This window comes from Bubalus kerabau, chromosome 2 (assembly GCF_029407905.1).
Source record: "Bubalus kerabau isolate K-KA32 ecotype Philippines breed swamp buffalo chromosome 2, PCC_UOA_SB_1v2, whole genome shotgun sequence".
NCBI lineage: Eukaryota > Metazoa > Chordata > Mammalia > Artiodactyla > Bovidae > Bubalus > Bubalus kerabau.
The window spans coordinates 18,709,751-18,735,897 of record NC_073625.1 but is presented as its reverse complement, the minus strand read 5'-3'; the positions used below and the strand labels follow the sequence as shown (position 1 = coordinate 18,735,897).

Here is a 26,147-nt window from a genome sequence, read left to right as displayed (position 1 = left end):
GACCAACGACCCGGCTTCAGGGTCTAGCTGTCTCCCCAAATTCCTCCCTTAACAAGGTCTCCACTCCACTTTCCCAGGGAGGCGCAGCCGGAAGGGGCGGGCCTTCCGCCCGGAAGCGGGGCTCCCGTCACTATGGCTTCTCGTGGGGTTGTTGGTATTTTTCTACTCTCTGCTCTCCCCCTCTTGTGTCTGGAGCTCCGGCGTGGGATACCAGATCTGGGTAAGTGTTGGCTTTTCTCTTTTGACCCTCATACTCGGGTAACGGCCCCATGAACACTGCATTGAATTTCCGTTTCCCAGCCGCGATGCCTCTGGGCGGCTTTGACTACGACTCCCAGGTTGCACCGCGCCGGCCTCCCTCTTCCGGATCCAAGTCTGGATCGGGGTCCGGGTGGGGTCTTGTGGGGGAGCGCGAGACTCCCGCTTTTTTGAGGAAGTTGACTGCAGGTGGCTGAAAAAGTCGCCCTTGATCTGGTGAAGTTTTGCGTGTAAGGGAACATGAGGCAGAAAGCACAGGAACAAACATATACAGGACTTTCAAATTGTGTTGAATGCTCAAAAGGAAATAAACTGACGTGAGGTAAACCTGCTGAGGAATTTAAGCCGAGATTTATTTATTTATTTTTATTTTATTTTTAAACTTTACATAATTGTATTAGTTTTGCCAAATATCAAAATGAATCCGCCACAGGTATAAGCCGAGATTTAAATGGTAAGGAATCAACCCTTTGAAAAGCCGGAAAACATTCCAGACAAAGGAATTGTGACGCGTTGGAGGGAAAGGATGAAGACTATTGAAGCTGGATCAAGGAGACATAGAGGGAGATTGGCTCAAGATAGTATCAGTAACATTCATTTAGCACCAAATCCTAAATGCTGTTCGTTCATTATTTCATCTGATCCGCTTTACAATCAATATGAAAAGGCAAAAAGATGGGTATTATTATAATCCCTATTTTTGTTGTTCAGTCGCTAAGTGGTGTCGGACACTTTGACAGTGACCCTATGGACTTCAGCACACTAGGCTTCTTTGTTCTTCACTATCTCCTGGAGTTTGCTCAGACTCACGTCCACTGAGTCAGTGATGCCATCCAACTATCTCATCCTCTGTCACCCCATATCCTTCTGCCTTCAGTCTTTCCCAGCATCAGGGTCTTTTCAAATGAATCAGTTCTTCGCATTAGGTGGCCAAAGTATTGGAACTTCAGCTTCAGCATCAGTCCTTCCAATGAACATTCAGGGTTGATTTCCTTTAGGATTGACTGGTTTGCTTCCCCTGCATTCCAAGGGACTCTCCACAGTCTTTTTCAGCACCACAATTGGAAAGCATCAAGTCTTCTTGTCCTCAGCCTTCTTTATGATCCAACTCTCACATCTGTACATGACTACTGGAAAAACCATAGCTTTGACCATACAGACTTTTGTCAGCCAAGTGGTGTCTTTGCTTTTTAATACACTAGGTTTGTCATAGCTTTTCTTCCAAGGAGCAAGTGTCTTTTAATTTCATGGGTGTAGTCATCATCCGCAGTGATTTTGGAGCCCAAGAAAATAAAATTTGTCACTGTTTCCACTTTTCCCCCATGTATTTGCCATGAAGTGATGGGATTGAATGCCATGATCTTACTTGTTTGAATGTTGAATTTTAAGCCAGCTTTTTCACTTTCTTCTTTCACAGTCATCAAGAAGCGGTTTAGTTCCTCTTTGCTTTCTGTCATTAGAGTGGCAGAAACTGAGATATGGTGAGGTTAAGGGACTTCCTTAAGGCTTTTTAGAGGTCTCTGGGTTCTGTGTGGAGAATGTTTTGCAAGGATGCTACAGCAGAAGCAGTGAGGCATGTTAGGCTTCTGAAGTAGGGAAGTCATGATGACAGTTGGCCTGGACTAGGATAACAGAGAGGGCAATGGCACCCCACTCCAGTGCTCTTGCCTGGAAAATCCCATGGACGGAGGAGCCTGGTAGGCTGCAGTCCATGGGGTCACTAAGAGTCGGACATGACTGAGCGACTTCACTTTCACTTTTCACTTTCATGCATTGGAGAAGGAAATGGCAACCCACTCCAGTGTTCTTGCCTGGAGAATCCCAGGGATGGGGGTGCCTGGTGGTCTGCCGTCTATGGGGTTGCACAGAGTTGGACACGACTGAAGTGACTTAGCATAGCATAGCATAGGATAACAGAGGAGGTGAAATGCACACAGATTTGGGATTTTAGCCAAGTAGAATCAGCAGGGATGTTGATGGATTAATGATTTGGGTGACGGAAAGCAGAGATTCAAGGATGACTCCTACATGTGGCAAAGAACAACTTCAAGCAGTTGGTGGTACCAGTGATAAAGGGAAAAATGAAAGGAAACGTGGACTGGTGGAGAATTCGTTCATTTTTGGACATATTAATGATCTGTTTACATGTCTGTCTCCCTTATTAAACTCACTTCTAAAATTGGCCACTGTGAGAATTCCCTGGAATTGGTTAGGATTTGCACTCTCGCTGCAGAAGGCAGGTGTTCAATCTCTAGTTACTGCATGCATGCATAAATCAATGACTGGATGAGAAGGAAAGAGAGAAGGAAGAAGGGAATTAAGAGACCATGATGAAATTTAACTCTGTATATTTCCTCTCGTTACCCCTACCTGCAAGAAGTCAGGTACCCAGAACGTTGCTTAAAATAAGAAATTAAAATAAAATGCCTTTTAAAAAATCTAGAAGTTCCCAGCCATATTGGGCTCTAACAAGACCTTTATCTAAATGATAGACAGAAATGTTAAATTCACACTTATTCCAGAATCTACCTGCTTCCTTACCTTACAGAATTCACCGTTACTCTGCTCATCTATAATCTACTTTGCACTATTATTTGAGTCACTAGTCAATGAGAAGGTGGTTACTCAGTTGCACAAGGAGATGTTCACACGATAAGCTATGACCACAGGATAATATCCTTGAGCACAGAGGGCCCCCCCCCCTTCTTTTTTTGTATTCCCATCACTTATCACAATATCTAATTTAATAAAAGTAAAAAATTCTAGAAAATGCAGCTGGCCTCCTGGTAGCCTTTCCACTTACAATTGTGAACTGGTAGTTGTCTACTTTGGTTTCTTGTTACTGGTTCTGCAAATATCCAGTAACAGTGTTTTAGTCTATTTTAAAAATCATACATCTCAGTGCAACAGCTGCAGGGCTAGTTATGTTTGGACCAGAACTTAGAGATATTGCTACTTTTAGCTCGAACTGCTAATTGAATTACCAAAGAGAATTCAGACACGTTCATTCACCTGTGCTATATTTTTGGACATATATTGAGAAATGATCTGTTTTTTTTTCCACTCTGTAAAAGCATTCATTGCTGATACATTTTTACTTATACTTAAGCCAAGTGTTTTAATGCTGATTCATCACATTTGTTATCCTTTGAAGTGTCCTGCATATGGGCTCTTGAGCATAGTATAAACAAAACATCTCAACTTAATTTAAAAATTTCTTACTTGAGAGGTGTACACATAAATCTAGTTCTTTTGTATTCCCATTTGAAATTGCTTGCTTGTTAGAACAAAAAGCAGTGTTATAGAACATAAATTCCATAAAACATTTGTTTCTCTAAATATGAATACTCTAGGTATCAAATTACTTTTGAAATGATCATAGTTACTCTAGAGTTAATTACATGTCATATTGAACAATACCTGAATCAGTAGTTAATGCTGGCAAAGGTTGGAAGGGCTATAATGCAAAAGAAAACAAAAAAACTTTAAACAAATTTAAATTGCTTATTTTTTTAAGGATGATATGTGTGTGTGTGTGTGTGTGTGTGTGTGTGTATGTATATGTATGTGTGCGTGTATATATGTTTTCAGTTAAAAATAAAATATTTAAGTCTGTATATATGATTCCTTTGTTAATTCTTAGTTATTTGACTAACTGCCAGCCCCCATCACACTGGTAAGATGGTTCCTCTGTACTTTTGCCTGGTAACTTTTGAGAATTACAAAACAAAACTAGAAATTCATGGAGGGTGGAAACCATTTTAATCCAACTTTATATGTACACTCCCTACCATTTGGCAAAGTGTATTACACAAAGAAGGTACTTGTTACATTTTTGCTGGTTAATTTTCATTTGGTTCTTAAAATAATAAAAGTACTGAAATTTTAATTTTTTCTAGGCAAACGTGTATCTAGTAAATTTATTTACAAATGATGAAGTAAATATTGAGCAATAGAGAAGTACAGAGTTGCATAATTTACCTGTGAGAAGAATTTGGTGTTTCAGTGGGAGTGGCTTTTTTTAAATAGAACTAGAATCTAATAAGATGATACTATCACAATTTAATTCCCAATTATGTGGATTATTTTCTTTCCTTCTCTGGGCAGAAAGGAAACCAGAATTTATGCATTATGGATAGTCATATATTTATAATATAGCCAGTCACTCAGATTATACTTATATTCCTGAGAGATAAGATGTTCTAGAATCGTTTTCTGAAAACTTGTTCCGGTAATGACAGTCATGATGAATTTTGTTGCCCAAAGGAGACTATATGAAAAATCTTAAGACAGTTACATACCTTAAATTTTACTATACTTTTCTAGACAGATAATCTTCTGTCTAATGTATTAGTACTCATTATTAGTATCAAAAAAAAGTCTTGAATTGTAATTGTAATTTTTTTTTTAACCTTTATCAGGAATCAAAGATCTAATTTTGCTGTGTGGCCGGATTTTCCTACTGCTTGCTCTTCTTACATTAATTATTTCTGTGACAACCTCATGGGTTAACTCGTTTAAACCTTCCCAAGTTTATCTGAAAGGTAAGTTTACTCTTTATGCTACCCTTTTATACTTTTCTACTGAAATTTCTTTCCTTTATTCGAGAACTTTTGCACAATAAGCATTATTTTACCATTCATTTGTGCTATGTAATTTTATGGTAGAGTAATACTTACAACTTTAGTTAACAATTTTGAATGGGCTATACCCCAATATTTTTATGAGAAATTGTTCTTTTTTCTTGTATATATGTCTGAAACTGTATCATTTCTAACCCAAACTTTAAAAGGTCTATACAACAGCAGATATCCCTTCTTTTGACATTCAGTGGCTTATAATCTAATATTGGTTAAGTCACTGAAAGGGTTGCCACTCACACCCCACGTTGAGAATCTAGGCGTATTGCTTTTACCGTCATGTCCAAGGGTGACCAAATAGCTGGAGCACAGTATTCTACACCTCATGTGTGGGAATGGGCTTCTGTAGAGCTGCTAAAACCCTATCCGGCACCTGCAGGAAAAACCCCCACCATCATTATTCTTGAAGTCTCCCTACCAAAACTGTAACACGCAACATTAATACATGTCAGAAAGTTTTTGTTTCAGAACAGACCTTTTCCTACAGATTGACATTTCTTACAGAAAGAAATTTCTTGCAGATTTCTTTGTTTCAACTGTCTCTGTCTATCTGATCTTTATTATTTGAAAAATAAATCTGTTTTTTGAAAGCTTTTCTCTCCCCAAATGTGAGGATCTACAGATGATTTTCAGAGAAAATAACATTCAACTTACGGATACATGGGAATTAAAAAGCACTTATATGTTTTGATATCTTAGAAGAAGAAGAGAAGAACGAGAAAAGGCAAAAACTTGTGAGGGAAAAACAACAAGAGGCACAGGGTGAAAAGGTAAACCCTACTGTTCGGAAAGTATTATATAGAGAAAATACAAAAATATCCGGGGGAATTTCAAATTTAGGTCACAACTGAGCGACTTTCACTTCACTTCAGAGAGCCGTCTTCAGACTTCACGCCTGGCCTTACTGCCTATCACCCTTTTAGCCCATCTAAAAGAATTGAGAGGTATAAACATTGAGAAGTCAAAGTCGCTCAGTCGTGTCCAACTCTTTGCGACCCATGGACTATGCAGTCCATGGAATTCTCCAGGCCAGAACACTGGAGTGGGTAGCTGTTCCCTTCTCCAGGGGATCTTCCCAACCCAGGAACCAAATCCAGGTCTCCTGCATTGCAGGCAGATTCTTTATCAGCTGAGCTACCAGGGAAGCCCGTAATTCAGTGGCGTTTAGAGTATTCACAATATTGTATACAACCACTACCTCTGTCTAGTTCCAAAACATTTTCATCACCCCAGGAGAAAACCCCAAACCTGTTAAACAGTTATGTCCCCATTCCTCACTGCTTCGATCCTGTGGCAGCCAGCAATCTGCTTTCTGTTTGTATGGATCTGTCTGAATGTTTCATACAAGTGAAATCATATAACATGTGACCTTTTGTGTCTGATTTCTTTCCCTTGCCTAATGTTTTGCAGGGTTCATCCATACAGCATAAATCAGCACTTCATTCCTTCTATGACTGAGTCATATTCCACTGTATGGATGGATCAAAATTTGTTTATCGGTTCACTGATGGACAGTTTGGTTGTCTCCACCTTTGGACTATTGTGGATAGTGCTGCTGTGAATATTTGTGTGCAAATATTTGAGAACTTACTTTCAATTCTTTGGGAGTATATACATAGAAATGGAATTGCTGGGTCATGTGGTAATTCTATATATTAACTTCTTGAGGAACTGCCAAACTATTTTCCACAACATTTTGTATGTCCACCAGCAATTTCTGAGGGTCTCAGTTTCTCTACATTCATTTCTGATTTTGATAGTCATCTCTTTTTCTTAGTCAAGTTAAAGGTTTGTTAATTTTTTTTCAAAGAACCACTTTTTGGTTTCATTGGTTCTGTTGTTTTTCTATTCTATCCCCTGTTTTTATGTCTTCTTTATTATTTGCTTTCATGTGCCAGCTTTGTGTTTAACTTGTTCTTTTTCAAGATTTTTAAGATGTAAAGTTAATGATTTGATATTTTTTCTTCTTTTTTAATTAGATATATATAGCCATAACTTTACCTCTGAGCACTGCTTTTGCTTCATCCTATCCAAGATTGGTTTTGCTTTCTAGAAGTTGCATTTACCATGGATGATCATCTAACAGTTATTTTCATGATCTTGAAATATCAGGTAGCACTTGGGCATACTTATATCTCCAACCCTAGTAAGTTTTTGTTGCACTGAAAACCCATTAAAGGATGTATCAGCAGACTGCCATACAAGCAGAAGGATAGAACATTTGTTTTTCTTTGCATTATGTACAAACGCAAATTTTTAGAGAGTAATGCAACAGTGGAGGATGTAGGTTTTTGGGCAAAACTGAGTTAGTGTTAAAACACCACTTCTTACCTGGTTCTTATTTACAACTTTATAGACAATGTAAATAAAATCTTAGGGGTGTTAGTGTATAGTCACCTGATTTTTTTTTTTTTTTTTGAACAGGTCAGCAGATACATAGAGAATGTTGTAAAACCTAGCCAGGAAATGAAATTGAAAAAGCTGGAAGAACGCTTTTATCAGATGACGGGTGAAACCTGGAAGTTAAGCAATGGTCATAAACTTGGGGTTAGAAAATATTCTCATTTCATATTTTTTAATTCTGCTATTGTTTATGTTTCCTTTAACATATACTAATTTTTTTTAAATTGCAAACTATTATTCCAGTCTATTTTTAGGAGTCTTTATTAATAATGCTTATATATCAGTTATATATATATATAGAGAGAGTTTTTATTGATCATATTTGTATGTCAAATGTTTAAGTGGTTTTTGGTGCCTAAAGAGCATATAACTTAGATCCTTGAAAAGTTCTAACTTAAGACAGTCTGAGAAAACTTGACTAAATCACATCTTTTATATGAGGGCATCCAAATCTCTTGGGTATTATAAGCTCACATTATATTCATTCTGTTTAGCTCTGTTTTTTGAAGCCAAATTGACCTTTGACTCTCTTCCTTTGGCACTGAGTATGAATTTTGTCATTTGCAAGTGGAAGTTTACAATGTTAAGTTTTACTTCAGAGAAAAAAGGATATTCATAAAGAAATTCATTTTTAGAGGAACTGGCTGTAGATTTTTTTGTGTAAGATGCTTTCTGTCCCAAAGACTTCTTTTTTGGCTTTCTGTTTACATTGTACCTTTCATCATCTCATAACGAAGATGATCCAGTAGGGGTAAACAGGATTCTGACAGTGAAGCAGAATGTATGTATCCATTTCATAATGGTAAATATGTCATGAAACCGTCAAGGGTTGGTAAGAAAGGTAATGTGAAAGATGGCAACATAAGATACAACTGCTCCAGGTAGTGACTTCACTTCTGAATTGAGTTTGCTTTTGACCAGGGTGATGAAGATTTGGAGCTTGACAGTGAGAGTCAGACATCTTTTGAAACATCAAACAGAGAAGCAGCAAAGAGACGGAACTTGCCCAAGCCTGTAACCAACGTTTCACCACCCGCTGAGCAGCCCACGAAGAAGAAGGTTCATTACTTAATAACTGTTCACTGAGCTGTATCTGCATACAGTAGGGATATTGTTTTTTGGGTGGAAGTGGTATATTGAGGGAATCCAGATGGTGTCTTCATTAAGAATCACTTCAGCTTCATTAAGAATCACTTTTCTTGTTAAATACTAGCATTCTGAGCCAAACTTACAAGGAATCTAGGAAGATAAATGATAGTACATTTAGTAAATAGTTATTTTTAAGGAAGTAATTTAATTATGTAGAAACAAAAAATGCAATATTTACTAACGGAGACATTCCTTTGGGCAGCTAAGATATAAGGAAGTCATATATTTTGTTGTTGAGTCGCTCAGTTGTGTCTAACTCTTTCTGACCCCATGGACTACAGCATGCCAGGTTCCTCTGTCCTCCGCTATCTCCCAGAGTTTGCTCAAACTCATGTTCATTGAGTCAGTGATGCCTTCCAACCATCTTTTCTTCTGCTGCCCCCTGCTCCTTTTCCCTTCAGTCTTTCCCAGCATCAGGGTCTTTTCCAATGAATTGGCTCTTTACATCAGGTGGCCAAAGTATTGGAGCTTAGTTGAGTGGCTAACGTTATTAACATGAAAATATCATTGTCCTCAGTGCCCCTTTTAGGGAATGAGTTAGTAACCATTCACTCTGGAGCAATGTCCAGGTTTATTATTCGTTCTCTTCTTTCAAATCTTTGATCCCTAAGAAGACTGATTTGGAGCTGGTTAAGGTTGAAATAAATGTGTTTCTATTGAGTCTTAGGGAAAGCTGCTAAGCTATGCGTTCCCTAAAAGTAGTTTCCAATGTATTGCTTCTCAATCTGAGGTTTCCTGGTCCCTTCATGGAGCTTGAGGGTAGGAACTGGGTCTTTGAATTGTTTCTAACATTTGAAAAAGATCTAGAGAGCTACATGGACTCATAACATTTGTAAGATTCTTTGCTATTTGTTAATAGCATAGATTATCTCATGCTGATGGTAAATTCTAATTGACCATCACGTATGTTTTTGATACCAAACAAAAACAAATGATTTATTTAATAAATGCAATGAATATTTGTTAGATAAAATGTTATAAAATATGGAATCTATGGTATTAAAAAATAAAAAGCATCCCTTGAAGGTGAAATTGTTGTACAGTGTTTTAGTGAGAGAAAATGCTTTGTACATCTGGTTTTTTAATAGATTAACAGAAATAGGGAAACGTGGATAAATCATGAAAGCAACCAAAGTGAATGGTGGTTTTCCAGCCCCTTAGAAGGCGCCAGTGAAGAGAAATACATATGTACTCACCCTGATGCATATATGTGTGAACCTAAATAATTGCGGGGTTTTACTGAACTTAATTTTTATCCTCTGTTTCTTTAGCAGTACATTTTTATGTCATATCTTAGAACAGCATAAACATAACCTTCTTTAAATGTGTATAGATTAGCAGTGTCATCTGAGATCTGTTTTTTTTTTTCAAATCCTGTTTTTATGATGTATTGTTAGCACAGAGTTGCTTATCCAAAAATGTTTATTGAGTCTCTCATTGTAAACATTTTATAAATGTATATTAAAAGATTTCATTAAGCATAGATATGTCCAAACTCTATGTTGAAAGGAACTCTTCTCTTCGAGGTTATTTTTTTCTTCTTCTGTTTACATTCCTGTTTACTAAATACTTACTTTTCTTTAGGTTCTTGATTTACCTGAAGAACCTCCTGAAACAGCTGAAGAAGTAAGCTTATCTTTTTTTTCTTTGAAAATCAATGTATTTTTAATTTTCTTTAACATTAAGTAAGTACATCTTACCTACATTTGGGTTTAGAAAGAAAAAGTACAGTGTTTATGTGTTTGCACCATGATTAGGTCTTGTTTCAAATATGGGGTGGTATCAAATGCTTCAGTCAAGCCCTATTTTGGAAGCCTGCTGTCTGCTGAGCTTGTGTTTTAAAGCCCTTCCACTTCATCGGGCAGAGATTGGATATGTGGTCTTTTCCAGAATGTTAGGTCATCAAATGAGTTGCCTATTAAAATAGAATCAAAATAGGCAGATGACTTCAAATTGTAGTTTTTCCATTAAAAAAGAGAAAATGAAGGATGCAGCTACTTTGTAGGTGTTTGAATTGAAAGATGGTTTGCTGTTTGGGGTCAGGGTTGGACTGAATCCCGACTCTGCATTGTGTCCTCTGCCCAACTGTTTTGCCATAATCTGTGCCACCTTCTTGCGGTTGCCCAGCTCAGTTTCACTCAGTCTCTGAGGTACAGAAGCACATCTTTAAAGCCGTGAAATGGTGTAGGCAAAGGCAAGCTGGATGGTTTTCCATTTCTTGACTCTTCAGCGACTGTTACACTCGCTGAAAACCATTTCTGAGGCAGCCATGAATGTGCTGGAGGGTCTCATTTTTGCCAACACATTTGCAGCTCATAAGTTAGTATTTTGGATACTAAAATACTGAGGAAAATTCTGAAAGTCTTATAGAAATAGAGACAATGAAGTGTGCAGTCAGTCCTAGGAGAATCACAGTCCCAGGAGAAACACAATTTAAGAAAAAACCAAAGGTCTGATTCCTCCCTGTTACACCCATGACATCCACACCCATGGTATGTCTGTCCCGACCCTCCTACATCCTCACCTCTCCTCAAGCTCTGGGTTGGTATCTGTGACAACCACTTAAAATACGGGAGTAACTAAGTACAGCTCAGGTTGACAGGGAACGCCTTTTCTCCAGCTTTAAAGCACGTGACCTTATTCCCACAGAACACCAGTCTGTCACCAGTGACGATAGACGTCAAATGGTCAGTGAATCCTTTGAAATTGTACCTTTTTGCGACTATAGGTAGAAGGAGGGTGCTCTTCAGAATCTCATGTCTGTGACCCTAAAAAGGTCAACACATCTCCACCTGGAAGCAGTTGGTGTTGCTCTCCTCTTTATAAGAGTTATTCATAGTCATTCCGTTTTGTTTCTTTTCTGCTCTTTTCCCATACTTGGACAGATGACCTGTGCTACACTCATTAAAGTGTCTGTCACAGTAATGGAGTTTTAGAGCTGGGATGAACCTCAATCATGTCTCATCCCATCTCCTCAACTTGAGGCTGAAGCCACAGGCAGGATTTTGGAGCCCAGGCCCTCTGGCTGCGTGAGACCTCTGGGCTTAATTCCCTTGTTTACTCTAGAAGCAATACTATCCCTATTTGCTTCTCCTTGCTCCTATTTGCTTCTCTTCTGGCCTTGCTCTGATTTTTGGTCCTCTTTGCTATTTTTGGTTAATAAAGTCAACAAAATTATGGTAAAAAATTGTTACTTGAGAATTACATGTTACCTGAGAATCACATATATTCTTAGAATCAATCAGGTATAAGCAACTTTAAATTATATAAAAAAGTTTTGTGAAGAATGCCACTAATGTATAGTTAATACCATTTGATACTTGTCTAGTGTATTCTATTCTACACTAATCAGGAAAAGAAAATAAATTTTGGAAGATTTTGATTGTCAGAATCATCACTGGGCAAGGCGTTTTCCACCTGTGCAGTTGCTACTGCACATAGATTTCTTAGAATTCAAAGGATAAATTCCTAACTCCCCGCTAGCCATTCATTAGCCCTTATTTTTACCTCCCTGGATGACTCTGGGTGTCCCAGTTTATTCTCCTTGACCTGGTCAGCCAACGCTTTGATCTGATGAGCTGTTTCTGAGCAGTTAGCCTGGTCCCTCCGGGTGTCTCTGCCTGACCTTTCCCCTCTGTTGTAGTTGGACTGTTTAATAATAATGAAAGTAGACCTTAGGCGTGGAATGTCATCATCATGATAAAAGTTAAAACAAGAAAAAGGAAGCATTTTAGTTTGGAGAGTGTGCCTTTCCTACCTATCCTTCACCCTGTCACCCCAAAGAAGTGCTTTCAAAGTTAAAAAGGCACACCTGGAGTTGGCAATGAGCACTATGCCACAGTTACCCCAGATTTTAGGATGTCTGTCTTTGTCAGTCACAGTCATATTTGTTTCTGGCTCTCTGCAAAGTACCATTTCGTATTTTGTCAACTTTGAAGCTTTGCTCTGATACCATAATCATGATCTATCATCATACATAAAGCTTGCCCATCATAACTAATATGTTTTAATACCTAAGCCACACAGCTGTTTCATGAATCCATATATAAAAGAATAATTTCACCTTTAGGAATACTGGAGATTTTCATTTTCAGGACATTCTCTATTTTCTTTTTAAAGTTGGGCCCATTAAGTGTGTGGTGTCACCCACAGAATAGAGGGACATCTTAATAAATCTGTGTTGCTCAGGGAAGGGACTAACATTCATCTTAAAGGTTATCAAAACAGGATGAAGTTTTCACTGTGTGAGTGTGTATCCTGTATATGTAGTAGCTGTGGCTCTGTAGGCTTTGCAATAGCATGTGAGAAAATTCCTGTCATAGTGGAAGCCTCCTTGGACTTAGGAGCAGACTAATAGATGAGTGAACTAATGGCTGACATGGGTTTCTGAAAGGGGGGTGGTATCTGAAACAATGCCATTCTTAAGCCTTATACCGTGATTTAAGTGCTTGTTATGTATTTCATATTACAACTATCGAAAGTTATAAGTAATCTATAATTCACAACAGAATAGTCACATGTTACTGTTCTACTTTTAAACTGAAAAGACAATAACCATAGAATTTAAGATAATTTGAAAAGAGTTTTGTAAATCATCATGTAATTACCATAATACCATAGCAACTATTTTCATTATTGTATGCTATCTTATTTCATTTTAAGGGGAGCCAAATTTTAATTAGTGCTGCCCCTTTTCATTTAGATTTCATTTAACAGTCTGTGTTTGGGACAGAGATTTACTTTACAATTTGGACTGTGTTCCAGGCCTTTGACCTGTTCATAGGTCAGTCCATTGGACTGTCAGTAGCCTTAGGAGACAATTACACACCCACCTTTCACAGTAACTGTTATAACAGAACAGTAACTAGGTTTCAAACAATGATTGTTCATTTCTCTTAAGTATTTATCTAATCACAATGGTAAACATTAAGTCACTATTTTTAACCTTAGTTTCTTTGAAAGCGTTTGGCTTTAATTCTCCTCTTAGATCATTAAAGTTTGAACAAAACCTCACTGCAAAAGTTAGGTTTTATTGTTCTACAAATAAGCAAAATTGACTTTTGTGATTGTTTGTGTTTTATTATAAAACTTTCCTTTAGTAGAAGTAGTAACAGAGCTCAACATCACACCAATCTGGATGTGAATAAAACACTCTACCTACTTGCATGGAAATAATGCTAACGTGGCTTTCCTGAAGCGGGTGGGTGCTGCAATAAAACAACCATTTCCACCATTTCTGTAACTGTGCTGCCAACAAAACTCCCAGGACAGTTAGGATAACGCTCATAAAAGTTAAAGACAAGAAAAAGATAGCATTCTAGTCTGGGAAGTGTGCCTTTCTTACCCATAAGAAAGGGTTAAAACACTTTCCATAGGACCATCAGAAAGGTTTTCCTGAGGGTGAATAATGAATGTCAGAATTAATGACTAATTTGTCATCTTTTCTTTTTTTTAAATTGAAGTATAGTTGATTTCCAATGTTGTGTTAGTTTTGGTGGACAGCACAGTCATTCAGTTATACATATATACATATTCTTTTTCATTATGGTTTATTATAGGATATTGAATATAGTTCCCTGTGCTATACAAGTAGGACCTTGTTGTTCATCTGTTTAGTAGCTTGTATCTACTAATCCCAAACCCCTAATTTAGCCCTCCACTTTGGTAACCGTAAGTTTGTTTTCTATGCCTGTGAATCTGTTTCAGTTTTGTAAATAAGTTCATTTGCTTCTGTTTTTAGATTCCCCACATAAATGATACCATATGGTATTTGTCTTTCTCTTTCTGACTTTATTAGTATGATCATCTCTAGGTCTTTCCCACTCTTTTCTTTTTTAGAATGTTCTTTAAAGTACTAGCATGTTGCAAGCTCTTTTTAGCTATTTAACACTTTCATCAGAGGAAAAATTGTGGGGGAACTCAATATGTAGAACAAAGCTGCTCAGGAAAAGGGGGTCTCCTAGATCCCCAGCAGCCAGGACTAACTCCAGGCTCATCTCTCATTCTCATGAGGAAGACATGGTGCCCAGCCTACAGTGATGGGGTGGCCTGGGTAGCGTTTTTTTTCCTTCCAGTCCAGTGTTTGTCTTGCCTGCAGTCTCTGAGGTGGCTCTGGATCATCTCGGCTTGGTAAGGCCTCTTTCGAGGCCCAGCTGCAGTCTTGATATTGTCTGGGCAGACAGAAACCTCGGGTCTCTGGCGCCCTCTCTGGAAGACTCTGTCACTGGTTTCCTCAAGCAGTGGGAAGATATTTTTCAGGTTCAGAAGAATTATTTCTGTGTTTAAGGTGAATTTTCTCTGGACCTTAATGTTGGCATACAATTCTGAGAGCTAGATTTCTGCAAAACCCCACGAGTGCTTAAACTAGGTACAGGTGTTTCGCAGGAGTAGTAATTTTGGAATTACAAACAGCCGTGGTTGGAATTCTAATCTGAACACTTTTTTCCTCAGGTCGTGACTGTAGCTCTCCGCTGTCCAAGTGGGCGTGTCCTGAGGAGAAGGTTTTTCAAGTCTTGCAGTTCACAGGTGAGGAAAAATCATATTTGGAGAAATATTTGTGTTGAATTTGGCAATAGTTTATTCCCATGCAGGGAGGATGTGTTGTCTGTTGTCTGCACTACCATCAGGAGAGGATAAATGGGATTTATGTATGCTTTACGTGACAGAAATTTGGAGAATTAGGCATGCTGAGCCTTCTTGAATTGTGATTTCTGCATTCAGATTTTTTTCAGTTCTTCCTTGTTTTAATTTGTTTTTTTAATTATATTTCACAGCTCAGTGGTAAGATGCTTTCAAATCTTTAGGAAGCAGCTATTATTAACTCTTCTTATTAGCACTAATGGATTATTAATCTAAGAAGCCCCACTGCTTGTATGTGTTTTCAGATCATTCTCTAAAGCTTGTTCCTTTTTGTTCTAATAGACTTCTTTTCCTTTTAAAAACAATATTGTGTTCACTAGCAATGATTTGGAAAATATAGAAAACTAGAGTGAAAAACAATTTTGATTTGCCATCTGACACCAAAGCCAATTACTAATATGTTGGTGTATTTCTGATTTTAAGTACATTTGAATTTATCATTATGCATGCATTAAAAATCTAAGTAATTATCTAAATAAATTTCTCCTTATTGCTGCATTTAACCTTCTATGTCTAGACTGCTATAAACTATAATAGGAAATACTAGTAGGTTAGACTACATAAAAATTTTAAATTCTATAAAGCTCATCAAGTTAAAAATTTGGCAGCAACAATTTAATAATTATTTATAAAGTAATGATTATGCTAGCTAGAGAAAAAAGACTTGCCTGGGAAATCCCACGGACAGAGGAGCCTGGTGAGGGTCCATGGGGTTGCAAGAGTCGGACATGACTTAGCAACCAAACAACAACACTTTAATAAATATTTATAAAGTAATGATTATGCTAGCTAAAAAAATTTGAAAAATTTAAAACCAAGTGATAAACATGAAAAGAATGTTTGGTCTCACTTAGAATTAGAGAAGTGCATATTAAAATGGATACCATTTTCTACCTATCAAATTGTCAAAGATTAAAAAGAAGAGTACCCAGTTTGGGGCAGTGTGTGCAGAAAACAGGGATTCTTATTAAATTACATTCACATTATTCATGTAAATGTAATTTAGACTGCTGTTCTTGCAGGATAATTTATCAGTATGTATTTTAAAATATATCTTTTGGCCCAGTAATTTCATTTATAAGAATTTATTCTTTGGAAATAATGACAGATGATCAAAGGTAATAATATAAGTGCTTATGTAGGCATTGGTTAAACTAAGGCTCATTCACATACTGGAAAATTATGGCATTTTGTGACATAATGCACATTTATTACATGGACTATCAACAGGGACATGGATGGTGGTAGAAGTCAAGGGTTACTTATAATTGATATACGTTTCACTTTGATATAAAGTATAATTATTGATATAAGTTGATATATGTATAATTGATAGCAGCATCCCCTGAGAACATTCTGTCATTGAGCTTTCTTCCTAAAGCAACACACCATCCTTTAGCAGGAGTCTTAGTGGAAATTTGGACAATTACAGTGGGAATCTTTATGACAGGAAATGCAATACATTCATAGGGATGGCCTATTATCAAAAGGCAGAGTCTCTGGGCCGTGGACATGTCTGTTTTGCTGGTCCTGGGTGATTTTGATGTGGACTATTGGCTTTGATTGTAATCTAAATGACTTTTTTCCCAAATGCTAACCTTTTGTTCTTAACCTTTTTAGTGAATAATCTCCCCATTCCCTATGATTGGAGCTTTCCTAATTGTTAAATGCTTCTGCTGCCTATAGTGTCAGTAGTCCCTAGGCCTTCTTTGAAACAAAAGGTATCAAGGGTCATTCACATCTCAAAATTCATGGCATGCTGTTTTGCTTTAAACACTGGAAAGTTCCTTTGAAAGATATGAAAGTTCTGTTTTGTGGCTCCTAGGGGCATGATTTAACAATGAGAGATCATAAATTATCACGAGGAACACAACCGTGTGCAGTATTTGTAACAGAGCTTTTTCTCTTCTAGGTCTTGTTTGACTGGATGATGAAGATTGGGTATCGCACATCCCTATACAGCCTTTCTACTTCCTTTCCCAGAAGGCCTCTGGAAGTGGAGGGAGGCTGGTCACTGCAGGACATTGGAATAACTGTGGATACTGTACTCAACGTGGAAGAGAAGGAGCAGAGCAGCTAGTTAAGAAATGCCAACTAGCTGTTTTACATGAAATCAGTTACACCATGATCTTACAGGACAATAGAGGATTCACATTAAAATCATGCCATACGTTGATTGAGCTCAAGGCCATACACATTTCAATGTTGATCTCCATGGAAATGTATGGACATAAAGTATTAGAAAAGGATTGCTTTCTACATATAATAATCTGGGAGTGTGCCATTTTACAATGTACCAAATGAGGATGAGATAGAAATGTATACAGTAAGGTGCTCACTAATTTGTATTTTCCCAGCTGACGTCATTTATCAGTTTCTTCTTTCAGCGTGCCTTGCCATAGTGAACATTTCACCACTCAAACTCTTTAAGGTCTTCTAAGTAGGAATGTTTAGTCTGCTGTATTTCTAGAAATTAAACTTTGAAAATGTTTCAAAGCTCTTTTTAGACTTCAAAGTTCTTCTTGATAGAAAACACTGTACTCATGTTTACTTAACTAATGTTTGAGATTTATTTTGCCTTGCATTGAACTGTAACATTTACAACATTCCAGGTGGATCAGTGTTTTAAAGATAAAACAATGAAAACAAAGTGAAGGTGAGTTTTAAAAATATATCCGGCACTTCATTTCCCTGCTTATACTTCTATAATGGTGTATTCACACTATAATAACAAGTTCAAACTCCAAGGATGGTTTAAAGGCTGTCGAGAGTTGGACTCTGAAGAAGGCTGAGCGCCGAAGAATTGATGCTTTTGAACTGTGGTGTTGGAGAAGACTCTTGAGAGTCCCTTGGACTGCAAGGAGATCCAACCAGTCCATTCTGAAGGAGATCAGCCCTGGGATTTCTTTGGAAGGAACGATGCTAAAGCTGAAACTCCAGTACTTTGGCCACCTCATGCGAAGAGTTGACTCATTGGAAAAGACTCTGATGCTGAGAGGGATTGGGGGCAAGAGGAGAAGGGGAAGACAGAGGATGAGATGGCTGGATGGCATCACTGACTCAATGGACTTGAGTCTCAGTGAACTCCGGGAGTTGGTGATGGACAGGGAGGCCTGGCGTGCTGTGATTCATGGGGTCACAAAGAGTGGGACACGACTGAGCGACTGATCTGATCTGATCTGATCTGATTCATCCCTTTCCTATGCTACCACTCTTTTTTTTTAATAGATTTTTTTGTTTGTGTGATTGGCCGTGCCCCAAGGCATGTGGGATCTTAGTTCCCCAATCAGAGGTCAAACCCATGCTCCCTGCATTGGAAGTCTTAACCACTGGACCACCAGGGAAGTCCCTGCAGCTATCTTAAAGGGTCAGTTTAATTTGGCTCCTCTGTGTATTGCCCTTTATTTAAGCTCCTTTCATTCTTCTTCTGTAGAATTTATTACACTGTATTATAGCTGTTTTCCCAAATACATAATTCCTTAAAAACAAGGATTACATCCTTTCCCTTCAGAAGTACCTAGTGTCTAGTAATGCTTAATACAAAATGTTTGAAAATAATAAATTGTCCCAACCTTTAACTTCTTTTTCCCTGGAATATTCCACACTGGGAAAAAAAAAAAAAAAAAAGAACAATGTTTTCTGATTGTAAATTAATTATAAAATCATTTGGAAACAAAGTTACAAAAACAAAAGTAAAATCACACATAATCTCAATACCCAGAAATAAGTATGACTGACATTGTGATTCTGTAGGTCCTGCCAGATTTTTCTGTACTTACATGCCATAGATTAAAAAAATAAGACCTCATATTTTTAGAGCTTTTGGAAAAAATTATTATTGTAAAACCTACCAAGTAATGCTGCTGCTTAGGAAATGTGGGAGCAGGCTCCATGGTGGTCCCCAATGATCCGTGCCCCCTGGCCATCATACCACAGTGTGGTTTCCTACATTGTACCAGGGTGGTCGGTGTGGTCAATAAAATTCAACTGAAGTGGTGTGTGTCACTCTGAAATTAGGTTATGAAAGACTGTGGCTTCTGTCATGAGTTGTCTCTGGTCACTCAAATGGAGAAAGAAGTCATACTGCGGGTGGCCTCATGGAGAGGCCTGTGTGGCAAGGAAGTGAAGCCAACAGCAAGAGGAAGGAGCTTGTGCAGTTATGTGGGAGTTGGAAAATGCAGCTAACAAATTAAGGAATCTAGCTAAATCTATTTCTAATCAGAGTACTGAAAACATCAGCCTGTTTCTTCTTGCTGCTTATAGTAAACTGTGAGAAGAAAGAGAAGTTCAAGAAAGGACTTCAAAAGGAACCAGGGTTCACTGATTTGGAAGATCCCAAATAATGCCAAACAAAATGGCTTCAGAGCAAAGTTAAATCAAGGACACTCTCAGGAAGCGTGAAAGTGTTAGTAGTTCAGTCGTGTCTGACTCTTTGTGACCCCATGGACTGTAGCCCACCAGGCTCTTCTGTCCATGTGATTTCCCAGGCAAGAATACTGGATGGGTTCACTTCGTTCAGTCGCTCAGTCGTGTCTACTCTTTGTGACCCCATGAACCGCAGCACACCAGGCCTCCCTGTCCATCACCAACTCCTAGAGTCCACCCAAACCCATGTCCATCAAGTCGGTGATGCCATCCAACCATCTCATCCTCTGTCATCCCCTTTTCCTCCTGCCCTCAATCTTTCCCAGCATCAGGGTCTTTTCAAATGAGTCAGCTCTTTGCATCAGGTGGCCAAACTATTGGAGTTTCAGCTTCAACATCAGTCCCTCCAATGAACACCCAGGACTGATCTCCTTTAGAATGCACTGGTTGGATCTCCTTGCAGTCCAAGGGACTCTCAAGAGTCTTCTCCAACACCACAGTTCAAAAGCATCGATTCTTCAGTGCTCAGCCTTCTTTATAGTCCAACTCTCAAATCCATACATGACCACTGCAAAAACCATAGCCTTGACTAGATGGACCTTTGTTGGCAAAGTAATGTCTCTGCTTTTTAATATGCCATCTAGGTTGGTCATAACTTTCCTTCCAAGGAGTGTCTTTTTAATTTCTTGGCTGCAATCACCACCTGCAGTGATTTTGGAGCCCAGAAAAATAAACTTAGCCACTGTTTCCACCATTTCGCCATCTATCTGCCATGAAGTGATGGGACAGGATACCATAATCTTAGTTTTCTGAATGTTGAGCTTTAAGCCAATTTTTTCACTCTCCTCTTTCACTTTCATCAAGAGGCTCTTTAGTTCTTCTTCACTTTTTGCCATAAGGGTGGTGTCATCTGCGTATCTGAGGTTATTGATATTTCTCCCGGCAATCTTGATTCCAGCTTGTGCTTCTTCCAGCCCAGCGTTTCTCATGATGTACTCTGCATATAAGCAGGGGGACAATATATAGCCTTGATGTACTCCTTTCCCTAATTGGAACCAGTCTGTTGTTCCATGTCCAGTTCTAACTGTTGCTTCCTGACCTGCATACAGGTTTCTCAAGAGGCAGGTCAGGTGGTCTGGTATTCCCATCTCTTTCAGAATTGTCCACAGTTTATTGTGATCCACACAGTCCAAGGCTTTGGCATAGTCAATAAAGCATAAATAGATCTTTTTCTGGAACTCTCTTGCTTTTTCGATGATCCAGCAGATGTTGGCAGTTTGATCTCTGGTTCCTCTGCCTTTTCTAAAATGAGCTTAAACATCTGGAAGTTCATGGTTCATGTATTGCTGAAGCCTGGCTTGGAGAATTTTAAGCATTACTTTATTAGTGTGTGAGATGAGTGCAATTACCTTTCTTTGGGATTGGAATGAAAACTGACCTTTTCCAGTCCTGTGGCCACTGCTGAGTTTTCCAAATTTGCTGGCATATTGAGTGCAGCACTTTCACAGTGTCATCTTTCAGGATTTGAAATAGCTCCACTGGAATTCCATCACCTCCACTAGCTTTGTTTGTAGTGATGCTTTCCAAGGCCCACTTGACTTCACATTCCAGGATGTCTGGCTCTAAGTGAGTATTCACACCATCGTGATTGTCTGGGTCATGAAGATCTTTTGTGTGCAGTTCTTCTGTGTATTCTTGCCACCACTTCTTAATATCTTCTGCTTCTGTTATGTCCATACCATTTCTGTCCATTATTGAGCCCATCTTTGCATGAAATGTTCCCTTGCTATCTCTAATTTTCTTGAAGAGATCTCTAGTCTTTCCCATTCTATTGTTTTCCCTATTTCTTTGCAATGATAGCTGAGGAAGGCTTTCTTATCTCTCCTTGCTATTCTTTGGAACTCTGCATTCAGATGCTTATATCTTTCCTTTTCTCCTTTCCTTTTCACTTCTTTTCTTTTCACAGCTATTTGTAAGGCCTCCTTAGACAGCTGTTTTGCTTTTTTGCATTTTTCTTGGGTTAGTCTTGATTCCTGTCTCCTGTACAATGTCATGAACCTCCATCCATAGTTCATCAGGCACTCTGTCTATCAGATCTAGTCCCTTCAATCTATTTCTCACTTCCACTGTATAGTCATAGGGATTTGATTTAGGTCATACCTGGATGGGTTGCCATTCCCTTATCCAGGGGATCTTCTGGACCCAAGGATTGAACCCAAGTCTCCTGCACTACAGGCAGATTCTTAACCATCTCAGCCATCATGGAAGCTAACACTCTCAGGAAAGCACAAGAGTACAACTGTAAAGTCATTTGTTAAGATCTGAAAAAAGATAAAAAATGATGCCTCAGAATAAGACTCAAAGAAGATTCAAAGTTTTCAAAATATATCAGCAGGAACCTGGTCAACTTGGACCGAAAGAGACAGAGAAGTGAAAATACAGGGAGGCCTTTGGACCCCGAAGATTCTACTGGTGGGAAGCAGCTGAGAAACGGTTCCCCCGTAAACCGTTCATGTAAAAGGATGACTCAGAAGATGAGGCCAAAGCCTCAGAGGGCCCAAGTCAAGAGCCATTTGAAAGTCATTTTCTGGCAGGAAGACTGAATTCTAGTCAAGGAATTTCTAACACTTGCCCAGCTGGATTTCAGAACTACTCACTGAGCAGTAACTTCTGTGTGCCATTCATTTTGTGTCTTTCTGAGCAGGAATCATCCTGTCTGATAAACATGTGTACTGGGCACCAGGAGGGGGAATACCATTGCTATTCACAGGCCTACAGAACGGGAGGAACTGTGCTTAAGTGCTGCAGACATCCTCATAGCTCCATCTGCACCTGGACCTGATTTAGATAAGATTCTGGACTCTGAGCTGATGCTGGAATGGGTGGAGACTTTTATATTCCTTGGGAGGGGGCAGGCTGTGGGAGCCAGCCTCCCAGGTGGCCCTAGTGGTCCCTCTGTCCTGGTATTCACACTTCTGCACTGTTCCCGCCCACAACGTACCAGGGTGGATCACAGGCCCAATAGGATAAACTAGAGTAATGCTGTGTCCCTTCTTACCTTAGATGACAAAGGACAGCTGCTTCTCTCCCTGGCTTTGTTTCATCAGTTACTCTGATGGAATCATACTGTTTGCAGTCTGGTGGAGATGACCATGGGTCAGGCAATGGGAGCCTCTCGCCAACAGCTCTGTAAGTGAGCTTGGGGAGAATCCTCCAGCTTCAGTTTTATCCAGAGACTGCAGGCCTGTCTGACACCTTGACTGCAGTCCTAATCAGAGACACTGAACCAGAACCACCCAGCTAAGGTGTTCTGGGATTCCAGACCCATAGAAATGGTGGGAGAGAGAATACACATTGTTTTAAGCTATACTGTTTTGGGGAAATTTGTTACGTGGCAATAACTAACTAGTACAAGCAATATTCAGGGCATTGTCCCCAGCAATATAAAGACCTTCATCCTTAGGAATGACTTTTTACTTTTCCGGATTCTTTGGTTCCTCTAGCTGTTTAGATCTCTTAATCAAGATACCTTTCAAAGACTCAGGAAGCTTCCATTATTCTTTGAAATAGATTCAAATGCAAAGAGAAATGCAAAAGAAAAAAAATCCAAACATTTCATATTTACCTGTTCTAATCACAGGTTCTATTTTCAGTTGTCCATCCACATCCATTTCCAAGGATACTGGCTGCAGAAAAGAATTATTACCATTAAAAATAAAATCTGTGTTTTTTTTTAAAAGCTAAAATTCCAGACATTAACAAATAGGTCCTAAAATTAGTGGGATAAATATTCCTCCAACCCTCTAATCCCTGATTTTTAATACAAAAACGTTAAAGCCATTTCTTTGCCTGGCAATACATTTGTCTTTAACACAATGAAAAAACACTATGAGTTGCATGTACAGCTAAAGTGCTAAAAATAGATGGTTAATTGTTTCCTTGGTGATAAAAGCTAATTTTTCTTCTTAATTTAGGGAAACTGCAGATGCCTTAAATCTTCAGATTCTTGGTTAATAATACCATTCTCTTATACTGTAGTCTTCTTGAAATGAGTTGGAGAAATTAGAAACATATGATTAAGGACTTATTTTTTTCTAGATGTGATGATGGTATCATGGTTAGGTGAGAAAAAAAGAAAGCCTTTAAAGATACAATACTACAATATGATAGGAATTATGGTCAAAATCTGCTTCAAAATAATCAGAGGGGGACAGTAGGTAGGGATATAGATGAATAAATGTTAAATTTAAGTAAAAGATACATTGAGGCACCTTATACTCTTATTTCTACTTTTGTTTAATTTTCCATGATAAAATGTTTAAAGATATCACCAGCTTAAGACAAAAAAAGAAGCAGACTTGTAAACTGTCAAGTGATTTCTAAGAGAAGTATGACTTAAAATGCTTTAGATTTTTTAAAAAAGAATAGCCTGAGGGAAAACTAACTTGAATCCTATTTCAACTTAGCCTATGTATTATTGTTTTTAATAATAAAAACAATGCTAACAGTGAAGGAGCGATACTGAAAAATTTAGAAGACATTCATCTTTAGTGTACTAACGAAGAGTCTGAGTATCAACTGAAAAAAAGCAAAACATGAGAGTTGTGGGCTATGTTTTTATTTGGGGGCAAAAGGAGGACTAAAGCCCAGGAGACAGCATTTCAAATTGCGCTGAGAAATCGCTACCAAGAGGCAGGAGGGAAGGTCAGTGTCATATATGATCTCAGTGACGGGCTCAGTACAGTCAAGCTCACATTTTATCAGAGGCTTGCTGCTAGTCATAGGGAGCAGGTGTCACCATTCATGATGTTAGCATTTTTCTAATTATGAGGAGATGCAAGAATTGGGCTCATAAAGTCTTCTAAAGATATCTAACTATTTGAAGACCTGTTATGCCAGTTTTTCCCAGAACACAGAGTGGGTCATACCTGTTTTCACCCTGAGCTCTTTTAAGGGGGTGTTGAAGGTCAGCAGCTGCAGCAGCTCATGATTTAATCCTTGTCGAGGTAGATGGCATATGCCAATTTGTAGCTGGCATGAGTATTTAAAAAGAGTGTGCAGTCAATATGTGTACTATATAACCTATTTATCTCTAGCACACAAGCCACATTCTCTTATTTAGAGAATTTCCCCTAATTTTATTACTCCTCCTCTCTGTTCATGCTTCACTTTGTAACTTTCTCCCTGTTATGAGCTAATGGGGGCGATCAGTTGAGTAACTGGGTTTAATGGTACCATAGCTGCCTATTATCAAAATACCGTAATTGTCATTTCAGGTTGTTCTACTATTGACAGTGATACTAACACATATTTTGTTGTGGGCAGAAGAGAAAATAAAAAACATAAAACCATCTTTTTTTCTGTAGGATATTTTAAAAGAAATGTGATATTCCCTTTTAAGGTAGGGGGGTGGGGTGGGGAGTCGGGGGTGGGAGAGGGAAGACGCACCTTAATCAGATAATTGTTCTGTTGGCTGAAATTTTGAGATTCTGAAAAGAACAAGTTTTGAACCATACAGCAGTTTTGGACTTCCACTTAGGATGTGAAAAAAATTCCCTTAGAGACCTACAAAAATGTTTCTCCTACCCTAACAAACAGCTTGATGAAAGACACAATGGCAACGTTTTTGAGCCCTCAGAGGTTGCAAGGCAACCAGAGAAACTGAACTCTAAGATAATCCACTGGGAAGAGAGACAGGACAGACTGTTTTCCATTTCACATGGATGGGACAAGCTGCTCCAGAAGTCGATAAGAAAAACTCAGCAAAGATTCTAGCATCTGTAAAGGCTGCTGCTGCTGCTGCTAAGTCGCTTCAGTCGTGTCTGACTCTGTGCGACCCCATAGACGGCAGCACACCAGGCTCCCTCATCCCTGGGATTCTCCAGGCAAGAACACTGGAGTGGGTTGCCATTTCCTTCTCCAATGCATGAAAGTGAAAAGGGAAAAAGAAGTCGCTCAGTCGTGTCCGACTCTTAGCGACCCCATGGACTGCAGCCCACCAGGCTCCTCACTGGGTTACTTCATCTGTGGGTCTTAGTGCAAAAGGAAAATACGAGAACTTTTTGCTCAAAAATAAAGAATTCAGGATGCTGATGGCACAGCTTGAAAGCAGCTGCAAAATCAACCTGTGGGCTGTCTGTGATGTACAGATCACGTGCCTTGAAGCCAGTCCTCAGATATAGAGAGTTCTCACCTACCTGAGAGCTCTTCGCCCTCCGCCTTCACCAGTCGTCCCTGAGGAGGAGAGCGTGCAGTGCTGACCCGCTTTCACCAGTCGTCCCTGAGGAGGAGAGCGTGTAGTACTGACCTCCCTGCAAACGAGGAGGTGATTGGTGGCTGTGAAGGTGATGATTGGTGGCTGTGAAGGTGATGATTGGTGGCTGTGAAGGTGATGATTTGGTGGCTGTGAAGGTGATGATTGGTGGCTGTGAAGGTGATGATTGGTGGCTGTGAAGGTGATTGGTGGCTGTGGAGGATTGAGGAGGTGATTGGTTCCTGCGGAGGACTGAGGAGGTGATTGGCTTCTCTGGAGGACTGAGGAGGTGATTGGTGGAGGAGGTGACTGGTGGCTGTGGAGGAACAAGCTCAAAGTCCCATTAGCTTCCCGGACTCCCTCTGCTCTGCAGAGCACAAGTCATGACGTGCTGGGCATGGTACTTTCTGGAGAAGCAGCAGAAGTAAAATCCATCTTCC

At 39.0% G+C, this 26,147-nt stretch overlaps 1 protein-coding gene and 1 long non-coding RNA gene across 2 annotated transcripts; one reads left to right on the top strand and one right to left on the bottom strand.

Annotated features, from left to right (window-relative positions):
• UBXN8 (UBX domain protein 8) lies at positions 1-17,587 on the top strand. Its single transcript, XM_055567165.1, has 8 exons — positions 1-220; positions 4,680-4,802; positions 5,598-5,668; positions 7,323-7,445; positions 8,223-8,360; positions 10,035-10,076; positions 14,901-14,975; positions 17,002-17,587. Exons 1-8 carry the CDS (start codon positions 133-135, stop codon positions 17,167-17,169), a joined length of 828 nt encoding a protein of 275 aa, XP_055423140.1. The 5' UTR covers positions 1-132; the 3' UTR covers positions 17,170-17,587.
• Positions 8,374-25,793, bottom strand: LOC129643078 (uncharacterized). The gene is made up of 4 exons (XR_008710056.1): positions 25,652-25,793; positions 23,080-23,140; positions 21,615-21,775; positions 8,374-8,540 (listed from the first exon to the last, which is right to left on the bottom strand). It is a non-coding gene; the product is annotated as an uncharacterized LOC129643078 (long non-coding RNA).
• Positions 25,794-26,147: the final 354 nt, after the last annotated feature.

Excerpts from the sequence above, each read along its gene's own strand:
- UBXN8 (XM_055567165.1), top strand. The coding sequence starts at position 133 with ATGGCTTCTCGTGGGGTTGTTGGTATTTTTCTACTCTCTGCTCTCCCC. Across the intron at positions 221-4,679 it reads GCGTGGGATACCAGATCTGG|GAATCAAAGATCTAATTTTG; the intron begins GTAAGTGTTGGC and ends AACCTTTATCAG. Across the intron at positions 8,361-10,034 it reads AGCAGCCCACGAAGAAGAAG|GTTCTTGATTTACCTGAAGA; the intron begins GTTCATTACTTA and ends ACTTTTCTTTAG.